The sequence below is a fragment of the Pezoporus occidentalis genome, unplaced genomic scaffold (assembly GCF_034315485.1).
Source record: "Pezoporus occidentalis ecotype Australia unplaced genomic scaffold, CSIRO_AGI_Poc_V1 ctg27, whole genome shotgun sequence".
NCBI classification, from domain to species: domain Eukaryota; kingdom Metazoa; phylum Chordata; class Aves; order Psittaciformes; family Psittacidae; genus Pezoporus; species Pezoporus occidentalis.
In genome coordinates, this window is record NW_026914611.1 from 7,692,424 (window position 1) to 7,720,290 (window position 27,867).

At 44.5% G+C, this 27,867-nt stretch overlaps 1 protein-coding gene across 1 annotated transcript; it reads right to left on the reverse strand.

The window, feature by feature from the left end:
• Positions 1-19,968: 19,968 nt before the first annotated feature.
• Positions 19,969-24,828, reverse strand: LOC134166776 (2-oxoglutarate receptor 1-like). The gene is made up of 2 exons (XM_062624743.1): positions 24,052-24,828; positions 19,969-22,114 (listed from the first exon to the last, which is right to left on the reverse strand). The coding sequence occupies exon 2, from the start codon at positions 22,090-22,092 to the stop codon at positions 21,106-21,108; it is 987 nt and encodes a 328-aa protein (XP_062480727.1). The 5' UTR covers positions 22,093-22,114; positions 24,052-24,828; the 3' UTR covers positions 19,969-21,105.
• Positions 24,829-27,867: the final 3,039 nt, after the last annotated feature.

Sequence of the window (27,867 nt, forward strand, 5' to 3'; positions counted from 1 at the left end):
CCCATTCCAGTGCCTCACCACCCTAACAGGAAAGAATTTCCTTCTTATATCCAATCTAAACTTCCCCTGTTTAAGTTTTAACCCGTTACCCCTTGTCCTATCACTACAGTCTCTAATGAAGAGTCCCTCTCCAGCATCCCTATAGGCCCCCTTCAGATACTGGAAGGCTGCTATGAGGTCTCCACGCAGCCTTCTCTTCTCCAGGCTGAACAGCCCCAACTTTCTCAGCCTGTCTTCATACGGGAGGTGCTCCAGTCCCCTGATCATCCTCGTGGCCCTTCTCTGGACTTGTTCCAGCAGTTCCATGTCCTTTTTATGCTGAGGACACCAGAACTGCACACAATACTCCAGGTGAGGTCTCACAAGAGCAGAGTAAAGGAGCAGGATCACCTCCTTTGACCTGCTGGTCACGCTCCTTTTGATGCAGCCCAGGATACGGTTGGCTTTCTGGGCTGCCAATGCACACTGCCAGCTCATGTTCATTTTCTCATTGACCAACACCCCCAAGTCCTTCTCCGCAGGGCTGCTCTGAATCTCTTCTCTGCCCAACCTGTAGCTGTGCCTGGGATTGCTCCGACCCAGGTGTAGGACCTTCCATTTGGCATGGTTAAACCTCATGAGGTTGGCATCAGCCCACCTCACAAGTGTGTCAAGGTCCCTCTGGATGGCATTCCTTCCCTCCAGCCTATCAACCGAACCACACAGCTTGGTGTCATCGGCAAACTTGCTGAGGGCGCACTCAATCCCACTGTCCATGTCACCGACAAAGATGTTAAACAAGACTGGTCCCAACACCGATCCCTGAGGGACACCACTCGTTACTGGTCTCCAGCTGGATATTGAGCCATTGACCACAACTGTTTTGTGTGCGGCCATCCAGCCAGTTCTTTATCCACCAAGTGGTCCATCCATCAAATTGATGTCTCTCCAATTTAGAGACAAGGATGTCGTGTGGGACAGTGTCGAACGCTTTACACAAGTCCAGGTAGATGACATCAACTGCTCTACCCCTGTCCATCAGTTCTGTAGCCCCATCATAGAAGGCCACCAAATTGGTCAGGCAGGATTTCCCCTTAGTGAAGCCATGCTGGCTGTCACCAAGGACCTTGTTGATTTTCATGTGCCTTAGCATGCCTTCCAGGAGAATCTGCTCCAAGATTTTGCCAGGCACAGAGGTGAGACTGACTGGTCTGTAATTCCCCAGGTCATCCATTTTCCCCTTCTTGAAAATGGGGGTTATATTTCCCTTTTTCCAGTCATCAGGAACTTCACCTGACTGCCATGATTCCTCAAATATGATGGCCAGCGGCTTCGCAACTTCATTTGCCAGCTCCTTCAGGACCCGCAGATGGATCTCACAGGACCCATGGACTTGTGCACGTTCAGGATCTTAAGATGGTCTCGAACCAGATCCTCTCCTACAGTGGGCACAAGGTCTTCATTCTCACAGTCCCTCCATCTGCCTTCCAAGACTTGGGTGCTGTGGTCAGAGCCTTTGCCAGTGAAGACCGAGGCAAAGAAGTCATTCAGAACTTCAGCCTTCTCCAAATCCTGAGCAGGCAGTTCTCCCGAGAGCTTCCTGAAGGGGCCTACATTCTCCCTAGTCTGTTTTTTATTTGCTATGTACCTGTAGAATCCCTTCCTGTGATCTTTAATACCTCTAGCTAAGTTTAATTCTAACTGGGCCTTAGATTTCCTAACCTGGTCCATAGCTTCTCGGACAACATCCCTGTACTCTTCCCATGCCACCTGTCCTTGCTTCCACTTATTATAAGCCTCTTTTTTCATTTGAATTTTCCTCAGGAGCTCCTTATCCATCCAAGGAGGTCTCCTGGCCCTCCTGCTGCACTTCCTTCTAGTTGGGATGCAACACTCCTGAGCTGGTAGCAGGTGATCCTTGAATATCAACCAACAGTCTTGGGCCCCTCTGCCCTCTAGGGCTGTATCCCATGGAACCTTCTGAAGCAGGTTCCTGAAGAGGCCAAAGTCTGCTCTTTTGAAGTCCAGGGCAGTGAGCTTGCTGCATGCTCTTCACACTGTCCTGAGGATCTCAAATTCGAGCATCTCGTGACCACTGCATCCAAGGCTGTCCTGGAGCGTCACATTTCCAACGAGCCCTTCCCTGTTGGTGAGCACGAGGTCAAGCATGGCACCTCTCCTTGTCGGCTCCTCTGTTACTTGCAGAAGGAAGTTGTCTTCTACACAATCGAGGAACCTCCTGGATTTCTTGTGCCGGGCCGTACCGTCCTTCCAACAGATGTCAGGGTGGTTGAAGTCACCCATGAGAACAAGGGCCTGCGAGCGTGAGGCTTTTCCTATCTGTCTATGGAGTGCTTCATCTGCAGGCTCTCCTTGATCAGGCGGTCTGTAACAGATCCCCGCAGTAATGTCTCCCATAGCTATATTCCCTTTAACCCCGACCCACAAACTCTCTGTTAACTGCTCACCTGTCCCCAGACAGAGTTCCATACTCTCCAGCCTATCCCTAACATAAAGGGCAACTCCCCCTCCCCGCCTGCCAGGCCTGTCTTTCCTAAAGAGCCTGTAACCTTCCATTCCAACACTCCAGTCATAGGAGCCATCCCACCATGTTTCTGTGATGCCTATTATATCATACCCCTGTAGACATGTACACATCTCTAATTCCTCTTGTTTGTTCCCCATGCTACGGGCATTTGTATAGAGGCATCTGAGCCGAGCTCCAAATGAAGCCGGTTCATTGGCTGGAGCAGCTGGGATATATCTACATTGCTCCAAGCATTTATTATAGGTTCTGGCAACTGACTGGGTGTGTTGGAATGGAATGATGCCCCCGTCCTCCAACACATCTATTTTAAAGCCTCCTTGACCAGTCTGGCAAGCCTCCTACCAAAACTGCTCTTTCCCTTCTTTACCATCAGACCAGCTCCACCAACCCCCACTAGACCTGGCCTACAAGCTTGGGTCCCATGTTCAAGACACCCAAACCCCTGACTATGACACCACCCTTTTAACCAGTTATTAACCTGGCTAATCCTCCTATCTTTTTTTAGGTCCTACGTTTAAACGAACATGGTTTTGTTGTTGATGTGCTGAAACAGAAGCTGAATATTCACACTGAGAGGAGGAAGGAGGAACTTTACACTGGGACAGGGAGAGCTTCTTAAGCCCTTTGGCTTTCTGCAGTAGCCATACAGCCACTGATTCCAGGATTTCTCCATGCAGTATCGGCAGCTTTAGCATAAATCACCATTAATCTCTGACTTTGCACTGCAATGGGCTAAAAGCCCTCACAGTTAGACATGGATGAGAGACAGTTAAAGAAACTCTTCTGCACCTCCTCTTATTAAAGGTGGGAGCCAGTCTGCCTAAATAGGGATTTGAGGCTGACAACCTTGCAACTGCAATTTAGAATAGGACAGCAGAAGCTTCTTCCCACTCCCCCAGCCATTTGCCTTGTCTTCTGGCTCATCAGAAGCTGCTGAGGCAGAGGCATCTGAGCTGCTCACCAAGCAGCACAGTTGCCTGAAGCCTTGTGCACCAGGCTGAAGGGAAACGCAAACAAGAACAGATGCAGAAGTGAGCTGATGCTTAGCCTGGGTGCCATGCCCTCCTCTGGAGCCCAGTGGTCCCTCCTGCTAGGACCATCTCCAGTTCAGTGGGGATCTGGTGCCACATTCATGCCCCAGCAGCCACCCCTCCTGAAGAGCAGGCTTATTTAGGCTCTCAGCATGAGCAGTGTCCAGCTTCATGGAATGTGTGCACCCTTCTCTCCAAAACATTCCTGGGCCAAGGGGATAGGACATCTCCTGGCCACTGGCACTTTTAAAACTGAGAAAGCCCAGCTTCCCCGACCCTCCTCTTGGGAAACTTAGAACTACTTAACTGTCCATACTATATCATCTAAAGCAGGTGGCCCTGCTACATTAGGTGCCTCTGCTTAAAAAATGCATAGGCAAACCAGATTGTAAGAGGACAGAGGTGCACAGTATTTCCTCTTGGACTGGATCAACCTCTGGATGTCTTTACAGCAGCCCAGTTCTTCCTCTGCTGGAAATGGAGATGCTTTGGGCACCACATCTTCTCCTCAAGGCCTGTAAGCAAGGTATGCGAGCTCCAGCATTGGGTTACATTCCCAGTAACTACCCAACCTCTCCACCTAAGTTTCGCCATTGCTCCATATCATTGCTTTTGATGTGTGGATGAGAGGCAGTTTTTTTCTTGCAAAGGATCCTCTGATCTCAGGGAACAAGAGGATTTCAAGCTGTGTCCTAGCAGTTGGCACAGCCTGGAGGGTTAATCAACACAGCAGTGAGATTAAAGGAAAGCGATAGTTTGGGCTCAGTGATGTGCCATATAGACAAGGGATATATGAACATACAGAAGTGGTAACTTCATAGCACTGACTTTTGTAGCGTAGAGGAATAGTAGCTTTGTGCCAAAATTAAGAACTTGTTTAAATGAAAGCTTTGTCTATGGGTATTTTTCCTGATGCATTATTACAGTTGTTCTTCAGTATCTGTCCTTTAATGAAACTTATACAAAAAACAAAGACAGTACACTAAGACTACAGAATTATTTCAGTTCCAGAAAGAGGCCTTTGAAGAGCCCATCATCCTCAAGGAGCTGAGAAAGTCAGGGCTCCTTGGCAGGCCAGTTATTACTGTGATGTTCAACGTGGAGCAGCTACCTTGTTGCTCATACTTCGTTTTCTCCCAGTGTCTTGTAAACCTGAGCAATCTTGTTCTTGGTGTGCTTTTCAGGAAGACTTCCTGGCAAGAGCACTCACAAGGGGAGAAAAAGGCAATTTGGGCTAAACCACTTAAAATCAGCTGTGAGCTAAGCTGACATGAGTGGAAGTGGAGTGAATTCAGCACTCAAGAAAGCAACCCCCACCGTGCAGTCACTGAAAGAACAGTTCATCTGAGAAACAGTGAGTAATATTTCTGGTTATACCACTGGCTCTCCTTGGGGAAAACTAAGTGTATCTCAATCCTGGTATCATTGCTTCTAAGTTTGGATTTCAATTGTTCTACTTGCATTTACACTCAATAAAGCACCAACACCTTCCCCAAAATTAGCCACGGAAGTTGAGATCAGTCACTCCAGTTGCGCCAGCAAGCAACTGTACTGGGTCCTGCTTACTGATGCTGCTAAGCCCTGGTAGAATTCTGCTCCCTTTGTCTTCTGCTTCTGCTAGAGCTAGACAGAGAGGGAAAAGAGAGAAACCTTCCAGAGTATTTACAGGGAACATCAGTCTAGTTCTGTTGGTGTTCTCAGATAGCATCTCTATCTCCTGATTATGATTAGCAGATAGCTAATTAACAAATTATTGCCTTGCTGGCTAAATATGTTTATGAACAAACAGGTTTTGGAATGAGCTGAGATCTGCTTGCTTGGAGTACAGCATTATCGCTGGAAGCTGACCATGTGTTCACCTTGCTCCAGCACAAAGGAAGATGTGGTCACCCCTGCACCTTTTTGGAGCCTTAAACTGGGAGGAGCGATCTTGGAAAAAAGTAGTGATTTACCTGAGTGACCACTAGGTGTCATAATACCCCACAATCCTGCCACAGGCTCATCTGTCAGGCAGCAGACATGATTTAGAAAAGGCAAAATGCTGCTGGCATTTGTTATGGCCCTGTTAAAAGCTGCAAGCACATTGGGTCTTAAAATCTTAAAGATCATCTAGTTCCAACCCCCCCTGTCATGGGCAGTGGACACGTTCCGCTAGACCAGGTTGCTCATAACAGGATGCTCAGAATAGGATGGGGATAAGTATGGAGAAGTGTGACTAGACATCTGGAAAAAAACCCAACCATTTACTTGGGCTTTGTTGGGATGGATGAAGAGGGTGGGAGGGCAGGGTGGCCTCTAGGCTGGGGGGGGTCCCTGCTGCTGGACTCCCCCTTTGCAGCATGGAGGAGAAAGCATGTGTGGAATGGAGTTTGCTTTTAGGGTCTCACACCTACTAAGGCTGCTCCTATGTCCCCTTTGGCAGCTGGGGACTAACTTGTACCAGGACATCACTTACACGTTTTAGCAAATAGCAACCTGCCAATTGCACCTGCTTGCTCAAACACCTTGAATACTACTTTAACACTGAAAATATAATCAATCCTCATGTATGCCAGCTGGAGAGACTCAAGAGTACAAAGCACTGAAGGACTGTCACCATCCTGGCTGCAGTATGGGACGTGTTTGGATATGCTGGGACAGAGAGAGGTTGTTGCTCCTGCTGGAGATTTTCATGGTGTGTACTGTGGGAGAACGGCTCCATGGCATGGTTTCCATCTTCTTGTGCTTTGGCAGCACTGGCTTTTTCCATACCCACTGTTTTTCTCTCCCCAGCAGTGGCAACAGCACGCACAGCTGTCCAGGCAGCTACTTAGGTGTACCAGTGTAAAGGGTATGTAATTCTCTCACACTGCTAGGGAGCAAAGCTGGGCACAAACTGGTGCATGTGCAGCCTGGTTCGTAGGAGCCCAGGGGACACACCAGTGCAACAACAGGACCCACCTTCTGTTGGTGATTTTGGTCCTCCAGGAATTCTAAAGGCAAGGAGGGTCTGTGTATTACACACTGTAAAACTGAACCAAAAGAGTGCTACATCAAGCCTATAACTTCTTGTTGAGCAATGACATGGCCTTTAAAAAGGCATCCAGCCTTATTTAAACACCTCAAGTACTGGGGAATCAACCTATTTAGTTTCCTGCCAGAAGCTGTGCTTGCTATTCATTTGTTCTTTGGATTAAATAGATTTCAATTAGCAGTGATTTCATCATGAAGCTACACCTAAAATGGAACTAACCAACATAGCCCCTTCTTTGTTAAGCCAAACAGGTTGAACATCAGGAATTTTTCAGTGCGTTTGCTCCCATAACTGTTTTGAAACCTACATTTAGAATCCATTTGAAGTGTGGGCACCCAAAGTGGACACTGCTGTCTGGTACTGATCCAAGGTACCAGAGTGACCAGACATGAGTAACACCACCTTCTTGTATACAGCAGAAATCCCCATCCTTTGCTTGGGGACTGTCTGAGCTCACTCACATCCCTCTCTGCAGGCAGAAGGGTCAATTTCATGGTTCCCCTTTGCTTTTTTATTCTGATAGGAGGAGGCTTTATCCCTTTCCCTGTTCCCCTATGTGTCTCTGTCCCTCTCCCTATACTCCCTACCAGCTTGTACAGGCTTGGCTTTTATTCAAACTCCTGGGTTAACTGCTTTCTGCTGTGACTCCAACAGCAGAAAACTACAGGTGAGGCTTTTCCTAAGGTAGTTTTCTGCAATTATGTGCGGAAAAGTGTCTCACAGGGAGTCTGTCACTCACTGGCACAAGGCAAGCAGCAGGACTAAAAGGCTGGAAGCAGGGAGAGGGTAGAGGGGAGGGAGGAGCAGACGTGTGCCCTATTGGTGTCTGTGCACTGGCCAAGCCGGTCCTTGTGAGGGAAGCCTGCCTCTTCCCAAGCTCTTAGATGCTGGAGATATGAGCTTGTAAGCTAATGCTAGACTTTAAATGATATTGTTTTTCCAAGGTGACATGGTCCTGAAAGAAGGTCTTAACTGATGCTCCTTGTGAAAGAGCTGTATGAGCACTTCTAGGAAAGAAAAGAGCTGGTCTTTTAATTAAAAGCCCTTTTAAATGGGTTGTGCATCTTTCTTTTCCAAATGTGTGGTCCCCCATGGCTACTATGGGGTGAATGATTTCATACCCATACCCACAGGAGAAAAAATAGTGATAGCACATCACAGTTACAAATCACTGTCTATAGGGGCCTACCCACAGATTTTTGCAAAGATGAACCTGTACCCTTTTATATGTGTGCAAAGAAGTTAAACTGACTTGTTCAGTGGTTCAGCAGTGGAGTCAGAACAGGGTCCAGCTGACACTGTGGAAGAACTTATCTTTCACCAGGCCAGGATTTTCTATTGAGCCAGGTACAATCTTGGGCAGCTGCCACAAACCCACCTCCTTTTATAGCTCATAAATGCTGAGAAACTTCTCGGGTATCCTCTTGTGAGAGAGAATGATATAGTGGATGCATTGTCATCATCAGCTAATTCAGAAAGTGTTGCACCTGGATCCCTCCCTTACAGAGCCCACAGTGCTTCAGATAAGGCAGTGATAAAAAAGATGAGTGTATGGTTTTGTGTGTGTAAAAGCCTAGCTCTCAGGGCACTAAATCTGCCTCCTTGTGAAGAATTTCTTAAGAACTGTATGCCAGTTTATTACTCTTCGCTTCAACTACAGATACTGACTGACTACTTCCACCTATTTGTTCCAGAATGGTGGCAGCTTTATTTAGGTGGTAATAGGCATGCTGTGCTGGTTTATGAGACTGTAATCCAATTCCCAAGTGGATGAATACTCCCCAAGGCTGTGTAGTTTATCCTGATGATCCAAGGAACTGAATTATTGACCAAAAACTTAGCAGTGTTCCTGCTCATGTATTTATGCTCCAATTCTTCAGTATTTGGGCTAAATAAATGTTTGAAGCATTTGTGACCCGAGAAGGAAAAGCACAGGAAGAGGAACAGAACGACAGTGAGGCGCAGGCTGGCAGAGGAGCTGAAGCTGGGGAAATTTTGCTGTTTGCTTCTTAATTCCTTAAGTAATTTATTGAAGATAGTTCCCATCTCTCATGCAAGGACTGCACCTTCAGCCACGCTGGCTGTCACCAAGCACCTCGTTGCTTTTCCTGTTCCTCAGATGCTTCCCAGGAGAATCTGCTCCAAGGTTCAGCCAGGCTCAGCGGCGCCGAGGGGAGCAGCCCCAGAGAGGAGCCTCCAGCCCCGGAGCGAGGCAAACCCCGCGTGCAGGAGCCTCAGTGCTGAGCGGAGAGAGCCCCCCACGGAGCCCCGAGCCCCCGCCAGGCCTTGCCCAGGCGCCGCAGCCCCGCTGAGGCGAGCAGGGACCCACAGGGGGCGGAGCCAGGAGGGACGGCCCCGCCCTGAGCGCGTGGCGCGGAAGTTTGCGCCGAGCGAGCAGCGGGTGGGTGAGGGATCACTCACCTCAAGTGACTCAGTGGACAAGGAACTGGCTGGATGGCCGCGCACAAACAGTTGTGGTCAATGGCTCAATGTCCGGCTGGAGACCAGTAACGAGCGGTGTCCCTCACGGATCGGTGTTGGGACCAGTCTTGTTTTAACATCTTTGTCGCTGACATGGACAGTGGGATTGAGTGCGCCCTCAGCAAGTTTGCCAATGACACCAAGCTGTGTGGTTCGGTTGATAGGCTGGAGGGAAGGAATGCCATCCAGAGGGACCTTGACACGCTTGTGAGGTGGGCTGATGCCAACCTCATGAGGTTTAACCATGCCAAGTGCAAGGTCCTACACCTGGGTCGGAGCAATCCCAGGCACAGCTACAGGTTGGGCAGAGAAGAGATTCAGAGCAGCCCTGCGGAGAAGGACTTGGGGGTGTTGGTTGATGAGAAAATGAACATGAGCCGGCTTCAGTGTGCGCTGGCAGCCCAGAAAGCCAACCGAATCCTGGGCTGCATCAAAAGGAACGTGACCAGCAGGTCGAAGGAGGTGATCCTGCCCCTCTACTCTGCTCTCGTGAGACCTCACTTGGAGTATTGTGTGCAGTTCTGGTGTCCTCAACATAAAAAGGACATGGAACTGTTGGAACAAGTGCAGAGGAGGGTCACGAGGGTGATCAGGGGACTGGAGCACCTCCTGTATGAAGACAGGCTGAGAAAGTTGGGGCTGTTCAGCCTGGAGAAGAGAAGGCTGCATGGAGACCTCATAGCAGCCTTCCAGTATCTGAAGGGGCCCTATAGGGATGCTGGGGAGGGACTCTTCATTAGGGACTGTAGTGATAGGACAAGGGGTAAGGGGTTAAAACTTAAACAGGGGAAGTTTAGATTGGATATAAGGAGGAAATTCTTTCCTGTTAGGTTCGTGAGGCACTGGAATAGGTTGCCCAGGGAGGCTGTGAATGCTCCATCCCTGGCAGTGTTCAAGACCAGGTTGGATGAGGCCTTGGGTGATATGATTTAGCGTAAGGTGTCCCTGCCCACAGCAGGGGGGGTGTAACTAGATGATCTTAAGGTTCTTTCCAACCCTAACCTATGAGTCTGTGATTTGAGTCCATACCAGTGAACCCAATATTTAGTTTCTTAATGTGTTTATTGGACCCTTTTGGTCAACCTTCAAGTCCATTTCTTACTGAAAAAAGAACCATCCCTGTTGCAGTAAGTGTGTGTGTACTCTGGTGACGTACCAGAGGGAGCTTGTGTGCCCCTGTACCATATCTATTATTTACTTATCTGCTGCTGGTGGCTTATTAGTACCTTTCAGATGAGCAGTAGTCTTCCAGATGCTTGGTTAGGAACGCTTTAGAGGATATAATTTTTTTTTTTAAATAAAATTAAGCAGTTAGTCCAGGAGCTAATTAAGCTTAGCATTTGGTTTTCTAGGGTAGCATATGAATCATGACTTTGAAGATAGGATTCATTTGTCTTTTGGTGACAAATCTAGGTAACTGGCATGCAATTTTGGGGGCAGATTAAGGTACTTATTCAAATAACAGTCACGGATAGAAGATATATACATTAATTATCCTATGACAGCTGCAGCCAAATTTAACAAAACATTTGTCCTTCCAGAATAAGCTAAATAAACTCTCTTGCTCCAAGGGATGCTTTTGGCATGGTACTTTCTACATGCCACATCTTCTGATAACCACTGCTGCTGGTGATTGCAAAGCATGTGCGAGCAGCAAGTCCTGATGAAGCTGCTTGAAGGGATGAATGATATTGGTACAAGCTGGGAGCTCTCCTAGATCAGTATTCATCACTGCAACGGTCCTTTTTCCATTGACCTTGCCACCAAGTCAGTAGTTATACTCAAATAACCTTAGTGATGAAGCAAAAGCAGTCAGTGGGGGCCCCAGTCAGCCCCTGTCATGAGTCTGTGTTGGAAAACCCTCTACCAGACACCTCAGTGTGACAATCACGTGGTTGTATTTATAGAGATACATACTTTGTGACAAATGATCACTGCCTCAGAAATGAAAGATGGATAATATGTAAATCCTCGTTAAAATAGAAACAAAATGGATTACACGGTGTGCAAGCAATTAATGAAGACAAACCTGAAAATAAGGGGTTCCAGGAAGAAGAAGAGGTTCCCCACAACTTTTGGGGGGAAGGGACAGATAAAGAATCAGGTAGGGAGCTGGCTGGTGTCTGTCAAAGCAGCTTGGAATAGCAGGGAACACTGCAGACCCTGTTCCCCTGTATGGACTGTGAGCTATGCCTGTTTGCAAGAGATAGGCTGAAATGCCTTTGGTCTCACCAGATTAAGCCCAAGGGCTGGGCTTTTCTGTATGCTTTGAGTATGATGTAGTCACATCCAGCTTAGCTTCCCTGTATGAATAGTACACTGCAACAGGTTGTCCAGAGAAGGTGTGGATGTCCCATCCCTGGAAGTGTTCAAGGTCAGGTATGGCATTTTGGTCATCCTGATCTACTGAAAGATGTTGGACTACATGATCTTTGAAGGTCCCTTCCAACACAAACCATTCTGCGATTCCCTGGTGTTGTCTGCATGCAGACATGTAACCTGTGAATGTCCAGGTGCCTGGAAATGAGACCCCATGGATGCTTCATGCCAGCACAAATCCCTTCAGACATTCCTACCACCTTCCACGAACTGGAAGCAGGACCAAGTAAATGGATGAGCTTAAACGATGGGTCAGAGCTGTGGATGGATAAAGAAAGAGCCCTTTCTCCCCATCTTCAAGGGTACATGCCTTTCTCATGGAGGGACTTAACATTTTGGCCACTGATTTTCCACCCTCTGAGCTGTAGGCAGACACTAGGTCCCATCTTGAGCATGGATTTACATGCACAATTGCAATGAACCCAACAATCTGATGGGCTGGATTGCAGAGGGGGTCTCTCCAGCTAGCACAGTCCCCTCCCTTGGCCTTCCCTGCACTCCCCCATGTAGCAGGGTCCCATCAGTACTGGCTTGCACAAGTGAATCAACCCCTTAAATGGGGAGTCATTCCCTGTGTGTGTGCAAGGGAGGGTGGGATCCTCCCTGAGGACTGGTTATGGGGGAAGAACTTGGGGCAATTATCATGTACCATATATTTGGGCTGGGTCTTGTCCTTAAAAGTTTTTACACTTATTTTTAGTTCTTCACATTTCCATGTGTTCTATTATACATTGTCTTAATATATAAAATACATCTAGAGGAGACATACAGTATTCCTCTTTTCTGCATAACTGTAGCCTCCCATTCAGCAAGGCACATGAGTATAATTCAGACTTCTTAAACTGGGTTACCTGAAGATAATGCTGATCTAGAGGACATCATTATAAAAAAATCACTGAAGTGCCCTGCAGATATACTTGAAAACTTGTCAGAATATCAAAACCTGCACTTCTTTTTGTTGCCAAGCTTCTCATATAGAAATAACAATCAGCCTACAGATGAGATGCAGAGGAGCAGATTCATTGTGCGAAAGCTTCAGCCTTGAAGTCCAATGTGTGGACACCACTGACTCCCTATACAGGCACTTCGATGGCAAAGTTCATCTGACCCACTTTAGGAGGGGGATTAATTGGACCCTTCAAGCTCCCATTTCTCCCTGCTGACTATAAAAACACTCTATATAGCTATCTCAGTGCCAGGCCTATATGTTATTTGAAGTTAGCTGAGAAAATTTTACCCAGAATGACTGCTAAGAAGAAAAGAAAATTTAAAAGAAAACAAAAAAGGATGACAGACACTTTCATTCTTTTCAGAGGAGAAAAAAACAGTTCCTTCATAGTACATGGGGCAAAACTGGTCACCTTAAGAGGGTGATACAGCTTAATGTAATGTTTGACATATAAATTTGCATCAAAATTTACACAAGCAAATGCCCCAGACTTGAATAGCCTATCCTTAAGTACACATCCAAATCCATTTTAGTACAGAACATTATCATTTATCACACAGGCAAATATAGGTTTTTTCCATGGCATAAAAATAAAAGAAGCTGAATAGCCAGGTGCTACTGATATTAAATATAAATAAAACAGCATACTTAGAGACTGGTCTTTGAATCAGTAGTAAAATCTTATTAATTTTTATATAGCAGAAAATTATGTCTGAATGTATAAAACTTTCGAAAACTGCTTCAGGAGATTTTGCGCATTGCTGCGGTTACTTTTGAAGCAATTGCTTTTTGTCCTGAAAAGTGATTTCTTTTCAGCCAGCTTCTGTCCCCAGTGTCAAATTTCAGGAAAGAAAAGGAACAAGTAAAATGTATATTCATTTATATAAAAAGCAATATAAATGAATATAAAGGAAGAGGTGTAAACACAACATAGCTCTGTTATTTTAAGAGTTGTATTTTTGCATTAGGCACTGCTTCCCTGTGCCTGTTTATCTGCATATGTGTGTTTATGTGTTTCTATATGCACAAATGATAAGTAGCAACATCATAATTTACATTTTTATGGCTGAAGCCCTTGACTGGATTTTCATAATGCCAGGAGGGCCCATTCAGGATTCAGGTCCTGCTGTGCAAATACTCACTAAGACATCTGCCCCAAAGAGCTTGCAATTTTAAAAGGATAAAAGTATTCAGACTTGCCTGGCACTGACTTATTGGTGAATCAGCAGCACCAACCTGGCTCTGTACTGGGCTCACAGCCAGATTATCCCTCCTTCTTGGGCTGATGGGTGGCATGATGTCCCTGACCTCTCCTGAGCTGCACAGCAATATTGTCCCCTCCCAGAGAAGACTCCCCATGGCAAAGTTTTTCCACATGCACATTTGCTGGGAATCATTCCCAAGACTCATGTAAGGCAAAGATTTTCCTGTTGTTGGACTTCTTTTTGAACTTACAGGCTTGTTTCTCCATCATATATAAAAGGAAGGGCAGGTACAAGGAAGATCAGTCTGGAACCTCTGAGGAGTAGCGAGCTCTGGTACATCCCTATGTGTTGCTTTTCCTGGGTCTGTGTGTCATCCTTCCACAAACACTCTCTCCCAGAACACCAGCATCTTGTGCATAAGGTCCAGGCCCTCAACTCCAATATATGGCCTCGGCTGGGCAGGGAAGGAGGGAGGTTGCCTTGTGTGCTGGATGGAGGTGACAAGAAAAGCAAGGCATGAGGACATCCCTGAACCCCCAGTCCTCTCTGCAGCCAGGGAGCCAGCCTGAAAATCAGGCACTTGTGTTTGCTGAAGACAAGGAGGCTTGATTTGCACTGGTGAGTCTTGGAGAAGTTTTGCACCTCTGTGTTTGTATTAGTTGTCAGCCCTGCTGGTATTGGGATGAGCTGATGTACTCAGTTCAATCCTGCTGCGGATTGTGGAGGAGAAACACAGTGATACAAATGCAGCCATTTGGCCTTTCTGTTGCTCCCATGTTTCTGCATCTCATGAGGAATCTCCCAAGTGACTAGGAGTGGGAGTTAAACTGACTGCTTTCTGTTGTGGTTTAAACTCAGACGGTTTAAGCTTGCTCCAGTCACTTTTGAAGAGCAGTAGGAACTACACCTTCTGTTGTGGTATGTAACAATAGAATAAAATCTACAAACTGGTGAGGTTGTCCACTGTACCTCCACTGGCAGATATACATAAAATTCAGAAACACCTAACACCCTAATTTCCTTCTGCTATACAAATCCATGATATTTTTGGTGTTTTTACCATCCCTGTGATGTTGGCCCAAGAAGTCACAGGAGTTTGGAAAGGCTTTAGACAGCAGAATCAAAATTCAGTATAATTTGCAGCTAATGCCTGAACCCCTGTTTCATGATCTCAGCCTAGTGCATGTGCTTGCAAGTTAAGTCATCCTTGTCTCCGTTCCTCAGGGTTTGCATATACAAACCATTAGCAGCCACTGAGGTTGATGTTTGGTTAGGTGGATTTATAAAGTGGAAATCTGCTGATGAATCTGTGGGGATATTCTAGACAGCTATTTGCATTGGATTTGCACATATATAAAAAGAAAGTTTACTGGCAGTCATAGTTTTTAAATAAAGTGCTTAAATAATAAATAATGGTATGTTTAATTGAGGTTTAGGTTTACCCCTTGGGAATAGACACAGCTGACAAATTGGAGGAAGTTCTTCTCCACTGCTGCTGCAAGACCAAGGAACATTTTTAATGTGCATCCTTGTGTGGTTACACTTCTAAACCAAATGTAACCACCTGAGTTGGTTTTGTGGGTTACTCCACAAAGTCTTTGTGTGCAAAACCTTTCCTCCTTGCAGATGTGCTGGAGCCATAACTCCTGCTCCTTGTGGAGTCTGCAAAGGTATCCCAGAGGACAGGCTGCCAGAGAAAAAATTAATATTAAAAAAGCAAAGAAATGGGGGGGGAGGAGGGGAGGAGGATTGGTGTCATATTGGTTCAGAGAAGATGAGAGTCTCATGGAAGTTGAGATGGGGTTTCTTCCCCTTCCCATTTCATTGTCCCTTATGCACTCCCACACGACACTCATAGAGGTCTGTAGTAAGTACAGGCTGTTTGCTTAGGTAGTCTTGGACTATCTGCTGGGATCTTTAATCATCCTAAAAATAGGTATTTCTCTCTCATTGGAGGTGGGGATCAAATGAGATGCAAGTATTGAACATCTGGTGGTAAGGCAAAACTAGTTTTGTCGTCTTCTCCACTGGCACAGATGCAAAGTCCCTGAGCCCCACATTACTAACAGGCAATGTCTGACAATCTGCCACTGTCATGATGCTGGCACCAGCTGAGTTTCTCCTTGAATGGGTTTCTCTTATGTTTGTGTAAAAAAGGTTTCTCGCTATTTTTACTGGCTGTTGGAAGGTGACTTGGTATAGACAGGTGGAGAGCCATGTTTCACCCTCTGACATTTTGTTGAGCCTACAGCATTCCTCCCTAGTCCTAATTTCTGATAGCTAAGCCTTTTGTAGGGATAAAGCTGGTGGATCTGTCCACTGGGTTAAAATGCTACCTTCTAATCTTCCAGAGATGGCCTTAAACAGACTAGTTGGAAATGCCTTTGCTCTCACTCTGCTGTAAAGATCCCAAAGATCATCTTAAAGATGAGAAGAACACCTGCAAAACAGTACACACAGTGATACTCCTAAGACAGGCTTATCGTTTGCCTTACAAGAGTGATTGCTATTATTTACCTTACAGAAGGAAAGATTTTAGGAACTGATTTTTGTTTTAATTATTGCTAGAAATCAGTCACCAAATAAATTCTGAAATTGCTGAGAAAAAGTCATAGAATCATAGAACCACAGAGTGATTATAGTTGAAACAACTTTGCAGATCATCTGGTTCCAACTTCACTGCCATGGGCAGGGACATCTTCCACTAGACCAGGTTGCTCCAAGCTCTGTCCAACCTGGCCTTCAACACTGCCAGGGATGGGGCAGACACAATTTCTTTAGGCAGTTCCAGTGTCTCACCCTCACAGTGAAGAATTTCTTCCTCATAACTAATCTAATCTGTCCTCTTTCAGATCAATGTTATGCTCCCTTGTCCTAGCAGTATAGGCCCTAGTAAAAAATCCCTCTCCGGATTTTTTGTAGGCCCCTTTATATACTGGAAGGCTGCTATAAAGTCAACCCAGAGCCTTTTCTTCTCTGTGCTGAACAAGCCCAACTCTCTCATCCTGCCTCCGTAGGAGAGGTGCTCTAGCCCTCTGAGCACCTTTGTGGCCCTCCTCTGGACTTGCTCCAACAGGTTCATGTCCTTCTTGTGTTGAGAACCGCAGAGCTGAACACAGCACTTCAGGTGGCATCTCACAAGAGCAGAGTAGAGGGCAGGATCACCTCCTTCAGCCTGCTGGTCATACTCCTTTTGATGCAGCCCAGGATACAGTTTGCTTCTGGGCTGCAAGCACCGTCTCATGTCAGACCAGGTCATGTTGAGCTTCTCATTAACCAACACCCCCAAGTCCTTCTCCTCAGGGCTGCTTTCAATCCATCCTTTATGTAGCCTGTAGTTGTGCTGGGGGTTGCAGAACCTTGAACTTGGCCTTGTTGAACTTCGTGAGATTCACAGAGGCCCATCTTGCAAGCCTGGAATCATTCTTGTCCTCTTCCAGTACATCACATCCTGCTGTACCTCTGTGCAGGCAGGTGCTGAGGCTAGTGATATGGATCTGGGACTTTCTTGAGAACAGTAAAACGTATTTTTTACTTTACATCTCTGTGTGCGGATGTGATAATGCTCTGGTCTTCTGAGAACATTGCAAACATAAGCAATAAACGATCATAGTATGATACTTATTTAAAGATTGGTGCCCTACCCATAGCAGATGGAGTATACAGGCCTGTCCATTGCTTTTTCAACATGTCTAGTTTCTTTATCCTGAAGGCAAACATATATAAAGTTGTTGGAAAAAATCTCAAGCCTTTGCATTGACAAACATACAAGAACATTTAAAATTAAAGCTAAAAAGCAAATATAACTCTCAGAGGTGTCAAATAAAAAAAACAAGTAAATTATGAATATGGCTGAGCTCTTCTCCCTATCTGTGCTAATGTAAACCTTAAAATATGAGGATCATGGTTTGGTGTTGGACCTCCCTGCCATGTCAGCTGGTAGCAATTTCTTGGTAACATTTCCATAGTCTTTCCTCTTTTTTTGACCCTGGCTCAGCTGTGGATGAATTGCAGTGAGGTGAAGGGAGAGTTGAATGGATGCTGACAACTCCACAGCAGCCATGACTACTGTCTTTGGTTGGCTAACGTCACACTATACGATACCAGGTTAAGGATGAACCTGCCCACAGTTATGGCCCTGTAGCAATCAGCTTGATAGACATGCAGAGGGGAAGCAGGACTCCAAGGCAGGACAGAAATGAAGGTACATATGCACAGAAGACACATCAAGTAGGTAGGCTATTGTAGTACGGAGCAACATGATCGTGTAAGGCAAGTATTGATTGATAGTGGGGCAGGGAAGCAGGCAGGATCTCTTTTTATTATGAATTTTATTGAAAAAAGTAAACGTACCATATATACTGAAGTAGCTTATAGGTTTGTTCTTCAGAGTTTATAGAAAAATCTGAGAAACCAAGATCTGGTTCATCCCCTTGCCAGCCAACTCTTGGTTATCTGCCCAGACCATTCCAGGCAATGATGCTATATTGAAGATGCTCTAGGCATCCTGTACTTAAGAAAGAGTACATAGCCTGAATGTAAGAAGTGAATGTGCTGAGTAATTTATCCAGAAAACATCAGGAGAGCTGTAAAGGGATTAATACAGATCCTCATTTAAAGCAAAACCTGCTCCTGTATTGTTTCATAAAAAAAGAGGCAGTTCCTTTTCTATCTCAAACACCAGAAGAACCAGACTCCACAAAGTAGATGTTAATAAAACTCATGTCTGGTAAAGGCTAGAAGGATAACTTACCAACCTTATTTCACTCAAAATACCTCCATGGTAGTTGATATGAAACCCTAAACTGAAGAAAAAGCCCCCCAAAAACTCAGCTAAGATGCCATGTTCAGCATTGCCTTCTCATGGTGGATGAGCTCTGGTGCCTTGGGAAGGAGCATTTGTGAGCAGTGCTGTAAGTTCAGTAGAGAAGATGGTGCTGCCCCTTGAAGACTGGCAAAATTGACACAGTGTGTGGGGTGGGAGGCATTTTCTTTACAGTTTTTTTATGTTTGCCTTAGGCAACATCTCCCGAGGGCTGCATTAGGTGAGCTTCCCTCTTCACCTAGCTCAGTTTGAGGATGGATAGTGATCACAGGGGAGATCATGCTGCACTGTGCAGAAGTTTTAAAAGTTACCTTTATAAATACCTAGGGGTTGATTAAAATCACGTGGGCTATTTCTGCAGGAAAATGTCTCCCTCCTATGCTTTCTGCCAGAACTTTTCCTTCACAGCCCACGTTCCACCCTATTCCAGACAAATGATCTTCTTCCTTTCCCTTGTTCCTTCCTATGTCAGGGATAGTTTCTTATCTCCTCTGATTCCCTTGGCATGCCTGTTGCTTGCTGTTGCCAGTTGTTCTCCCCAAACTGGCCTTGAGAGCGGTAGTGAATACCACGGAGGAGTCACAGGCTGTCTGCCAGTCACTCAGACATTGTTGGAAATGGTGCTCTGGTGATCTTTGTCTGGTAGCCACTTAAATACCAGGCCACGCACAGAGGGACTGGACAGGGAGAAGGGTAAGATAAGAGCCTTGTGTCAGCATCTGTTGCCATTGATTAAGGGACATTTCAGAGTGAAGAGCAAAAGTAGTAAAATAAGGCTGTTAAAAAAGTGTATTGGAGGGTTCACTCTGTGGCCGTACTTTTGGGATCTGAATACTATGTTGCTCATAGTTTTGTGCTGCTGCTGGATGGGATACGTAAGCTGGGACCTGGAACCTCTCTAGACGGGATCTGCAAATACTGGACTCGTATTTTGCTACAAGTCTATTTTTTTTTTCCTGTGAGACAGCCCATATTGCCCATCAGATGCGTTATTATCCAAAGCTGTTCCTCACCTGGTGTGACCAAACAGAGCTTCAATGAGCAAAGAAACAGGCAAAAATGACTTTGTATTGTCTGTGGATTGCAGAGAAGGACTTGGCAGTACTGGTGGATGAAAGAGCGGACTTGCGCAACAATGTACGCTCATACCCAGGAAGTCAACCGTATCCTGGGCTGCATAAAAAGAAGTGGGGCCAGTAGGTCAAGGGAGGTGATTCTGCTCTGCTCTGGTAAGACCCCACCTGCAGTACTTCATCCAGCTCTGAAGTCCTCAGTAAAAGACAGACATGGACCTGTTGGAGCAGGCCCATGTCTGTGTTTTACTCACAGGAGCACCTCTTCTGTGGGGAAAGGCTGAGGGAGCTGTGGTTATTCAGCCTGGAGAAGAGAAGACTCCAGGGGCCTGGTTGTGGCCTTTCACTACTGAAAGGGGTCTTACAAGAAAGATGGAGATACAGGAGGACCTGTTGTGATAGGACAAGGGGTAGTGGTTTCAAATCAAAAGAAAGTTAATTCAGACTAAATATATGGAAGAATTTTTTACGAGAATGGTGAAACACTGGAGTAGGTTGCCCTGAGAGGTGGTAGGTGCCCCACCCAAGGGAACATTCGAGGTCAGGTTGGATGGGGCTTTGAGCAACCTGGAACAGTTGAAGATGTCCCTGCTTATTGCAGGGGCGTTGCACCAGATGACCTTTGAAGTTTCCTTCCCACCCAAACTATTCCGTGATTCTGTGGATATGGCACATTTATGCATTCATTCACTTCTCACCTCTGGACTACAATTAATCCAGAAATCACATCTAGTCATATGGATAAACCCTTATAGGAGTAGTCTTGTATTATTGTACCATTAATCTTTAGTGATCGCTGGAAGTGCTTAATAGGGTCTTATTGCGTAAGCCCCTCTTTTAGCCACCTTTGGAGAGTGTTCCATTGCACTCTGTACTCGAGCTGGGCCTCAGCTATGTAACAGGCATGAACGTTTGCATCCATGTCTGATCTACTTACCTTACCCATGGTCCATGGAGAGAAAAAGGCACTTCTAGGTCATGAATTGTCTTGTCCAAATGCAGGCATGAAGAATAATTAGGTGAATCACACTCTAAACCTGCTTGTTTCTCTCAACTTAATTGGGAAATTGTACAAGGAGGATGGGGTGATTAGCTTATATGCATACACCTACACTGAGAATGTCTCCAGGGAGGTGAGTTGAACCTCCCACAGGTCTAAGACAAGTGTGATGAACCCTCTGGAGTGTCTTATAGAATCATAAAATCATAGATTATCCATCTCCATTGCTTAGGAAATGAGTCACAGGCAGGCACCCAGCTTAAACTAGACACTTATCTTCTAAGTTTCTAAAATTAAATTAAATTACTCCCACCCTGAATCTGTATCAGCCACGAATAAGCAAATATTTTTTCTAGAACTGTTGTGCACTCTCCAAAAGAGACACCAAGGATTCTGGAAGCAAATGCAGAAAAAAATCTGAGAAGTTTCACATTTAATTTTTTAGTATTTTATTTAAAGCTTTTTATTTTATAAGTTTTCTCTTTGATGATCAATTTGTAACTCAAAACACAGAACAGATTAACTCCCCTTTGGCATTGGAAGGGTTAATCTGAGTACCCTGATGGCAGGGAGGTTGTACCTGGCTAGTTGAGGGCAGGTTTGGACACTTCTTCCGTAACTTTTATGGCATCAATCTCTTCAAGTACCTGTTTCTCAGTAACTTGAGGAGGGAGAGGACTGCTTTCTGGAAGTTGTCTACTGTCACTACATAGAACAGGAGGTTTGCAATGGTATTTAATGCTGCTAAAGGTTTAACAATATTATACATATTATGGATCAAGTTATTCAAGTGGCAGCTAACCGGTCGTGCTCGGATCTCCAGGCGAATTCCTCGAAAGATGTGGAAGGGGAGGAAGCATGCATAGAAGAGCACCAAGATGACAATGGCAAGTCTGCGAGCCTTCTGTTTGTAGCAAGCCTGTGTGTGTGATCCAGTGGCTAAGGTGTAAATAATGAGCACATAGCACAGAGTCACAGTAAGCAAGGGCAATAGGAAGGCAAACATCATCAGCAGCCAGCTATACCATCGACTAGTTTCAAGATCCACAGCAGTAGACAGGTCAGGACACATTGTCTTGTTCTGCGTATGCCTTGTGGCAATCAAGATGCCCAGGGGGCTGATGGTGGCCAGGGAAATCATCCAAACAACTACAGAAGTCACCACTGCCCATCTCCGTTTTTTAACAAAAAAGAATTTAATTGGGTAGACAACTACAAAAAAGCGTAAGACGCTGAAGCAGCTAAGGAAGATAATACCACTGTACATGTTGAAGTTGAAACCAAAGTGAATAAACTTGCACATGAAGTCTCCAAAAATCCAGTTATTTCCATTAAAAGAGTAGTGTATATAGAAAGGAAGCGTGGCTAAATATAATAGGTCAGTGATAGCCAGGTTGAACATAATGATGGTGCTGCTTTTCCAGGGCCTCATCTTGACAAAGTAAACAAAAATTGTCATGATGTTTGCTGGGAAGCACAGCACGAAGATTAGGCTGTAAAAGGCAGTGAGGTAGTATTTCCCCTCTGAGAAATCTTCATTTTTGCAGGTTGTAAATGGGTCTGTGTGGCCTGGTTGAGTAGTAAAATTGCTGGTGTGTTCAGATGCCATGTTTGCAGAGATCTTCTTAAAGCTTTACAAAAAAAAATCAGGTGCTTAGTTTTAATTGATTTGTTGAGACAAATGCATTCAGTTACATCATTTGCTGCTGGTATATGTTTGACAAGGCATAATAGAGGAAAGAAATGGGGATTTGCCAACATACCCAGGTCTGACCTAGGTAACCCCACTGAAATGTTTAACTTCACCCTCCTCTCTCCTTTATTTTTTATTTTGATAATTATTATTTTTTTCTCTTGATTTATTTGAACTCCTACCTTGAAGAAGTCAATTACTGCTTATCTGGAAATCTGCAGGAGTAGAAAGCACATATTTATAGACATAGAGAGAGTTTGGGCAAGATTTTGCAAAACTATGAATTAGTCTTAGCTTTTTAGACAGTAGTAGAACTGTACCCATATCTTATCTACATTAATCTGAGCTAATTGGTTTTTTGTGCTCATGAAACCAGAGGTGCTGTTCTTGTTTCATGAAAACCAAAAGATAGCAGGTTCAAATACAGATCTCAGGACCTGATGTTCCAATAACCTGACAATCAAGACTCGTTCCATGAATATGAGGTTGCTCTCTTGGAGTCATCAGAGTATAAAGCTATTAAAAACAAGAAAAAAAGGTCCAGCTAAGCTTTTAAAGACTGCTACTCAACGTGCAGAATAAAGATGGAATGCACAGATATTGAGTGAAAACACTGGTTTTCCTTCCCATTCTGTGTGAATTTGAGCTAGATAGACTTGTCTCTGAAATGGTTTCTCATCTACCATAGCCAATTTGAATCTATTCACAGTGAGTTCAAGACATAACCTTTCTTGGTAGTGCTTTAAGCTGAAACAGTGGTAAGCAAGGATGAAAATCATCTTATATAACTTCAGATATCAGAAAGTTAGATGCTTAAAGTGAAGCCAGTCATCCTAATCCCCTCTTTAAAGCCCCCCTTCATCATCAAGGGAGAGAGGTAGGTTCCTCCAGGACATAATATATCTTCCCATATGTGAGGTTTCTATGAAAAATTATTTACTCTTTTGGAGGCATACCTATTTCTTTCCACTGATGACAAAAGCAGCCCAAGGTGACTGGTTCAGACCTGGATGCCTCAAGTGAGGCAGGAGACATGCCACTGTATGTCTTCAACATCTTAGGTGAGCACTACTCCTCCAGATCCTAACCAATTCCATGTGAGAAAATATTTTTCAGTGACTTCATAAAGTGCTAGACAGGGTACTATGAACACCAAATCCCTTTTTTTGTGCCAGAAACAGAGTCTTTAAACTCAGTCAGTGTTATATTGAACATCCAGATGAAGTCATCACATTAGAAAAAACAAAAGAAAACAAAACAGCAGACATAATTCTACCTTATTGCAGTTCTGGAAACCCTGTGTATAGAATTCATTTTTATGTGATTCTGTTAAGAGCATTTAGCATGTTACCTATATGGATATTTCTTCATTATCCCAATGTCTGGTAGAAATGACAAATTTTCCTTGACAAAGCCAATCATGAAAGCTGGGACACAACAGAATTATTTGATCATAACCAGTCAGAAAGATGGGTATCACTTTGTTACTCACAGGCACTCCAGAGAGAAATTTAAACAGTCTGCCTGTAATTTGGCTAAAACACTGATCCTTTTTAACACAACTATTAGCTCTGGTATAGCAGCTTTACAGTTAAAGATGCATTACGTAAAGGCCATGAAGCTTGTTTTAAACAAATCCAGATTCACATTCACAAAATCTAGTGACATTCATGAGTTTTCACTCTTTTCTGCTTTTCTGCTGTTTGGTGATACCGCTGTCATCCACTTTTATGCCTCTCACTGGTATATTTCAAGTAAAGTTAGAAAAAAATTCTAGAGTGTTTGATGCATCATGTTTAGGTTTCTTGCACTGATGATCAGTTCTCCACTGAAATCTTGAACCCTCCAAACCAAAAATGGAGAAATATTGCTTACCTGAAAACATGCAATTCTGCTTCTCCCTTTGATATTGCTTTGAGCAAAGAGCAGTACAAATGAAATGTATTTATGTCTTCTTTACAGTGAAGCAGGTATTTTATGTGGCTATGCAGCCATATACATTCACTCCCTGCAGACTAAGACTCCATGTGGCCATAAATTAGGAGAACGGTAGAAAACCTCAGTTAGTGGCTCAGGTATCAGCTCTTAGACCTGGGTGGCTGGATGAGATCTCTTTTGCCCTCTGCCATTCATGCTGTCTTGCCTTCAGTGAGCAGATTGCACTTTGCTGGCAGCAGTTCTGTGTGCTGAGCTAGACCTGTAGTATTCAAATCACAGGAGATCACATTTAAATTAGTGTGTGTGTGTGTGTGTGCATGTTTATAAAAGAGAAAATTAAATTTGTTCTCCGTTTCCTGTGAAGTGGAACCTGATCACCAAAGTGAATCAGGCCTGTTGCCATTTCAAGGTCAGATGAAAAATGTTTTGATACACTGCCTTCATTAAAACCAAACTTCTATGAAGTACAGTTTTCATCTCATGCAAGAAATGAAGGTTTCCTTTGGCATGATGTGCTTTTCAGGAACTGTGGCATACTTTCTGCCAGTTTTGGTGAATAGAACATCTACAATTAGTGTTGGCTGTTTGTTACTGGGGTAGCTGAAGTTGCAAACTTGTCTTCTTTTGGGTCTTTGCTTCTGGGCTTCATGATTCACAAGAGCTGTGATTTTCCATGCTTCTTGAACCAAAGGACTGTTCTTGAATAAAAGTGTCATCATCATGCTCAGCTCAATGAACAAGTTCAAAGGAGATTATTATTTAAAAAGAAAAAACGAAAGTCATAATATGTTGAATTTTGAAACAGCAGGCTTCAATCCCTAAGCCCAGCTGCCCAGTGGGGCCAGCAGCCTTTTGGCCATGATACATTTTATAGGTCTTATCCACTGATGAGGCTTATGATCCAGTATTAAACGAGTAATCTTTCATTTCTGAACATTACTTATGTTAGCATAGTTCACATACATAACTGAGAACCACACAGATAACAATATTTTTTTGGAAGGTGTCTTGACTCTCTGTGAGTGTCTGTACCATAGGCATGAGCTGGGAGAAGGCTATCTGTTTTGCTATCATATTGCAGAGAAACAGTGATAACAGGGATAATCAAGACTGGGGCAGCAGTAATATCTGACAACTAGAACATTATCTATCTGTTGCCATTAGGGGAAAGGCATCACCTCTGGTCTCATCTTACCAAGCTTTTCTCTAGGTCAGTGCCTAGAGCAGTTTTAAAAAATGCCCAAAGTTTCTCAGTCATTGTAAAATTCACTGTCTTGTACTAGCTCTGGGATCAGCAACTGTTTAGATAGCTATTACCCTGTTCTAGACACTGCATGTGTCATTAGAAACCATTTGTATGAGGCTGTAGTGTTATAAGCACAGAGGGAGCTAATTATAGTTAGGGATCATTTAATGCATCCACTGCTTAATCCATTATACCCCTAAGCAATAGGGGTGTGCTCCTGTGCTCCCCTGTGCTCCAGTGGCTGGTATTTATCCTTCCTTAGCGGTGGCAGTGCCTGATGTGAAGGAAAAATGGGCCCTCCCAGCACCATGGCCCAGAACTGCCAGGGGTCTGGGGCACTGGGATCTTGAGCAGGCATTGGGGTCACCTCTGAGTATCTGACTCTGGACAGGAAAAGAAAATAAAACTTCCATTTTCAGACCAGTTTCAGGAGAGGGCGTCTAATGGAAGGTCATTTATGCAGAGCTGCTCTGCAGGGAGACAGAGACATACATCTTAGCTTTCCTAAACCTTTTCTCATCATCAGCTGTAGAGACCACATGGCTCCTGCCTCCGCTGGCCTCCCTGCACCCTTCACCAGGGTTTCAGACATTCCTCATTTCACATGGACCTTTGGAAACATTGGCTTTGTTTTCAGCCATGTGACTGGTGCAGGGGCTTGTGTCAGGCACTTGGGAAATTATGGATAAACTAACAAGTGCCTTGCAAATATCTGATTAAAAATGCTTGCTTGGCATCATGTAGTATCTCTGTGAATAAAGGGTGATCCTGCAGTGTGACTTTCAACTCTGCAGTCTATGGTCCTTTTCTCTTTACCACTGGTTTCTCCACCTCATGCCCATGGACCATTTAAGTCTGCCTATAGCTAGACCAATCTGATCCTTACCGAAAACATGGCCTCTTTTGTGCTTTAAGGCTACCCTTGCCCTGCTCCCATCCACAAGCATTGGAAGAAAATCAAAATACGCTGTAGTTTCACAGTTGGCTTAAGTGACTCATTGCAGGCTGCTGTTGAAAGAGTTGGCAGCACCACCTCCCTCCTCTTATCCTAAACCATGTTTTTAACAGCCCAAGTGCTTGTGCAATCATGGGATGTGTTGGATAAGTGAGCTGATGAAAATAAAACAGTTTTCTTATTCTTGGGTTAGTTTTCTGGCACTTTGGTGAAGGCTATGGCTCCTTTCATGGATGTGTGGGCTGCAGTGGCAGGGACTGACCAGGGACAAGGACAGCAAAGGCAGACCAGTTCAAGCTGGCAGCAAGGTTGCATGTGGGTTTCTGCTGTGGAGTGGTGTTTCTCTTACCATTACTGGCAAACAGCACCCTCAGCTGAAGCCAGTCTCCAGCAGTGCTCCCCTCTAGAGACAGCACTCAAATCTTGTTTCGACAGTCTTCCAGGCAGGTGGGATTGATTTGTCAGATGGGCTGTCATTTTCTCTAATTTGATGAGCATTGATAAGAATTGCAAAGACCTGTAACCCAACAGCAAAAGGCTAGCTATTTGTGCATTTCCTGAAGCAACCATTATAAAATCCTACAGAGTTCATGTGTGTATATAAATATTGCTATTAGTCACTGTATAGAAAGGAAACTGGAATGATTTGGTGTCAGGATTATTAATTCAATATTTCCTCTTAAAGCTTTTTACTATAGGCTGGGTCAGTTATCACAGAGCGCATGACGCAGATAGGATCATCTTTTCATATTGTATCTGTGATGGCAGGGTGACAGATGAGTTCACACACCTACACACCTGGACCAGACAATCTGTTTCAAAAACTTCCAGTCTAAAATACAGATGTGGAGAACAAAGTCCAATATTTCTATTATGATTTGTGGCTTATTGAAAACAATGTCTTTTTCCTACAATGTCTCTTTCCTCCAAATGGCCTCCTTTGTGGGCATTGGAGCAGAAGAAGTCTTGGCAGGGCTTTTTGTGGTGTCTCAGCATCACTAATGAACTCATAGGCATGAGGGTCCACAAACTGCTTCTCCAGTGCAGGGGCCATTCTCGTCTGATAAAACCTGGCCTAAAATCCATGGACATGAGTGAAAGAATCCTTTCAGAGTCAGACCTTCAGACATGACAGCACTCAGTGTGGTGCAGTAGAAGCATCAAGAATAGCTCTGATTTATAATTATGCAAGAAAACAGGCAGTTTGTTGGGCAAGGGCTAAGCTCCAGAGCGTTAAGAGCTTTCATTATAAGTCTTACTTTTAGTTCAGCAAACATATAATCTTTCCATGGGTTATTTCCCTTAGCAGACATACATTTGTTTGGTTGATCTTCCTCTGTGTGTGATTGAATACCTAATTACAGTTGTTATCAGACCATGGTCAGGAGATTCTGTTTTGTTGAGAATGATACTGTGCATCTTCATCACATGAGGAAATCAGCTCCGGCTCTCCCTTTCTATTTCTCCCCTGAGACAAAATGGTAAGGACAGCATTTTTTTAATCCCTAAATGCATGGTAACTCTAAATTAATCACAGTTTAATGCTGCTATC

Bases quoted from the DNA above. Each gene is read 5' to 3' on its own strand.
- LOC134166776 (XM_062624743.1), bottom strand. From the start codon at position 22,092: ATGGCATCTGAACACACCAGCAATTTTACTACTCAACCAGGCCACACA.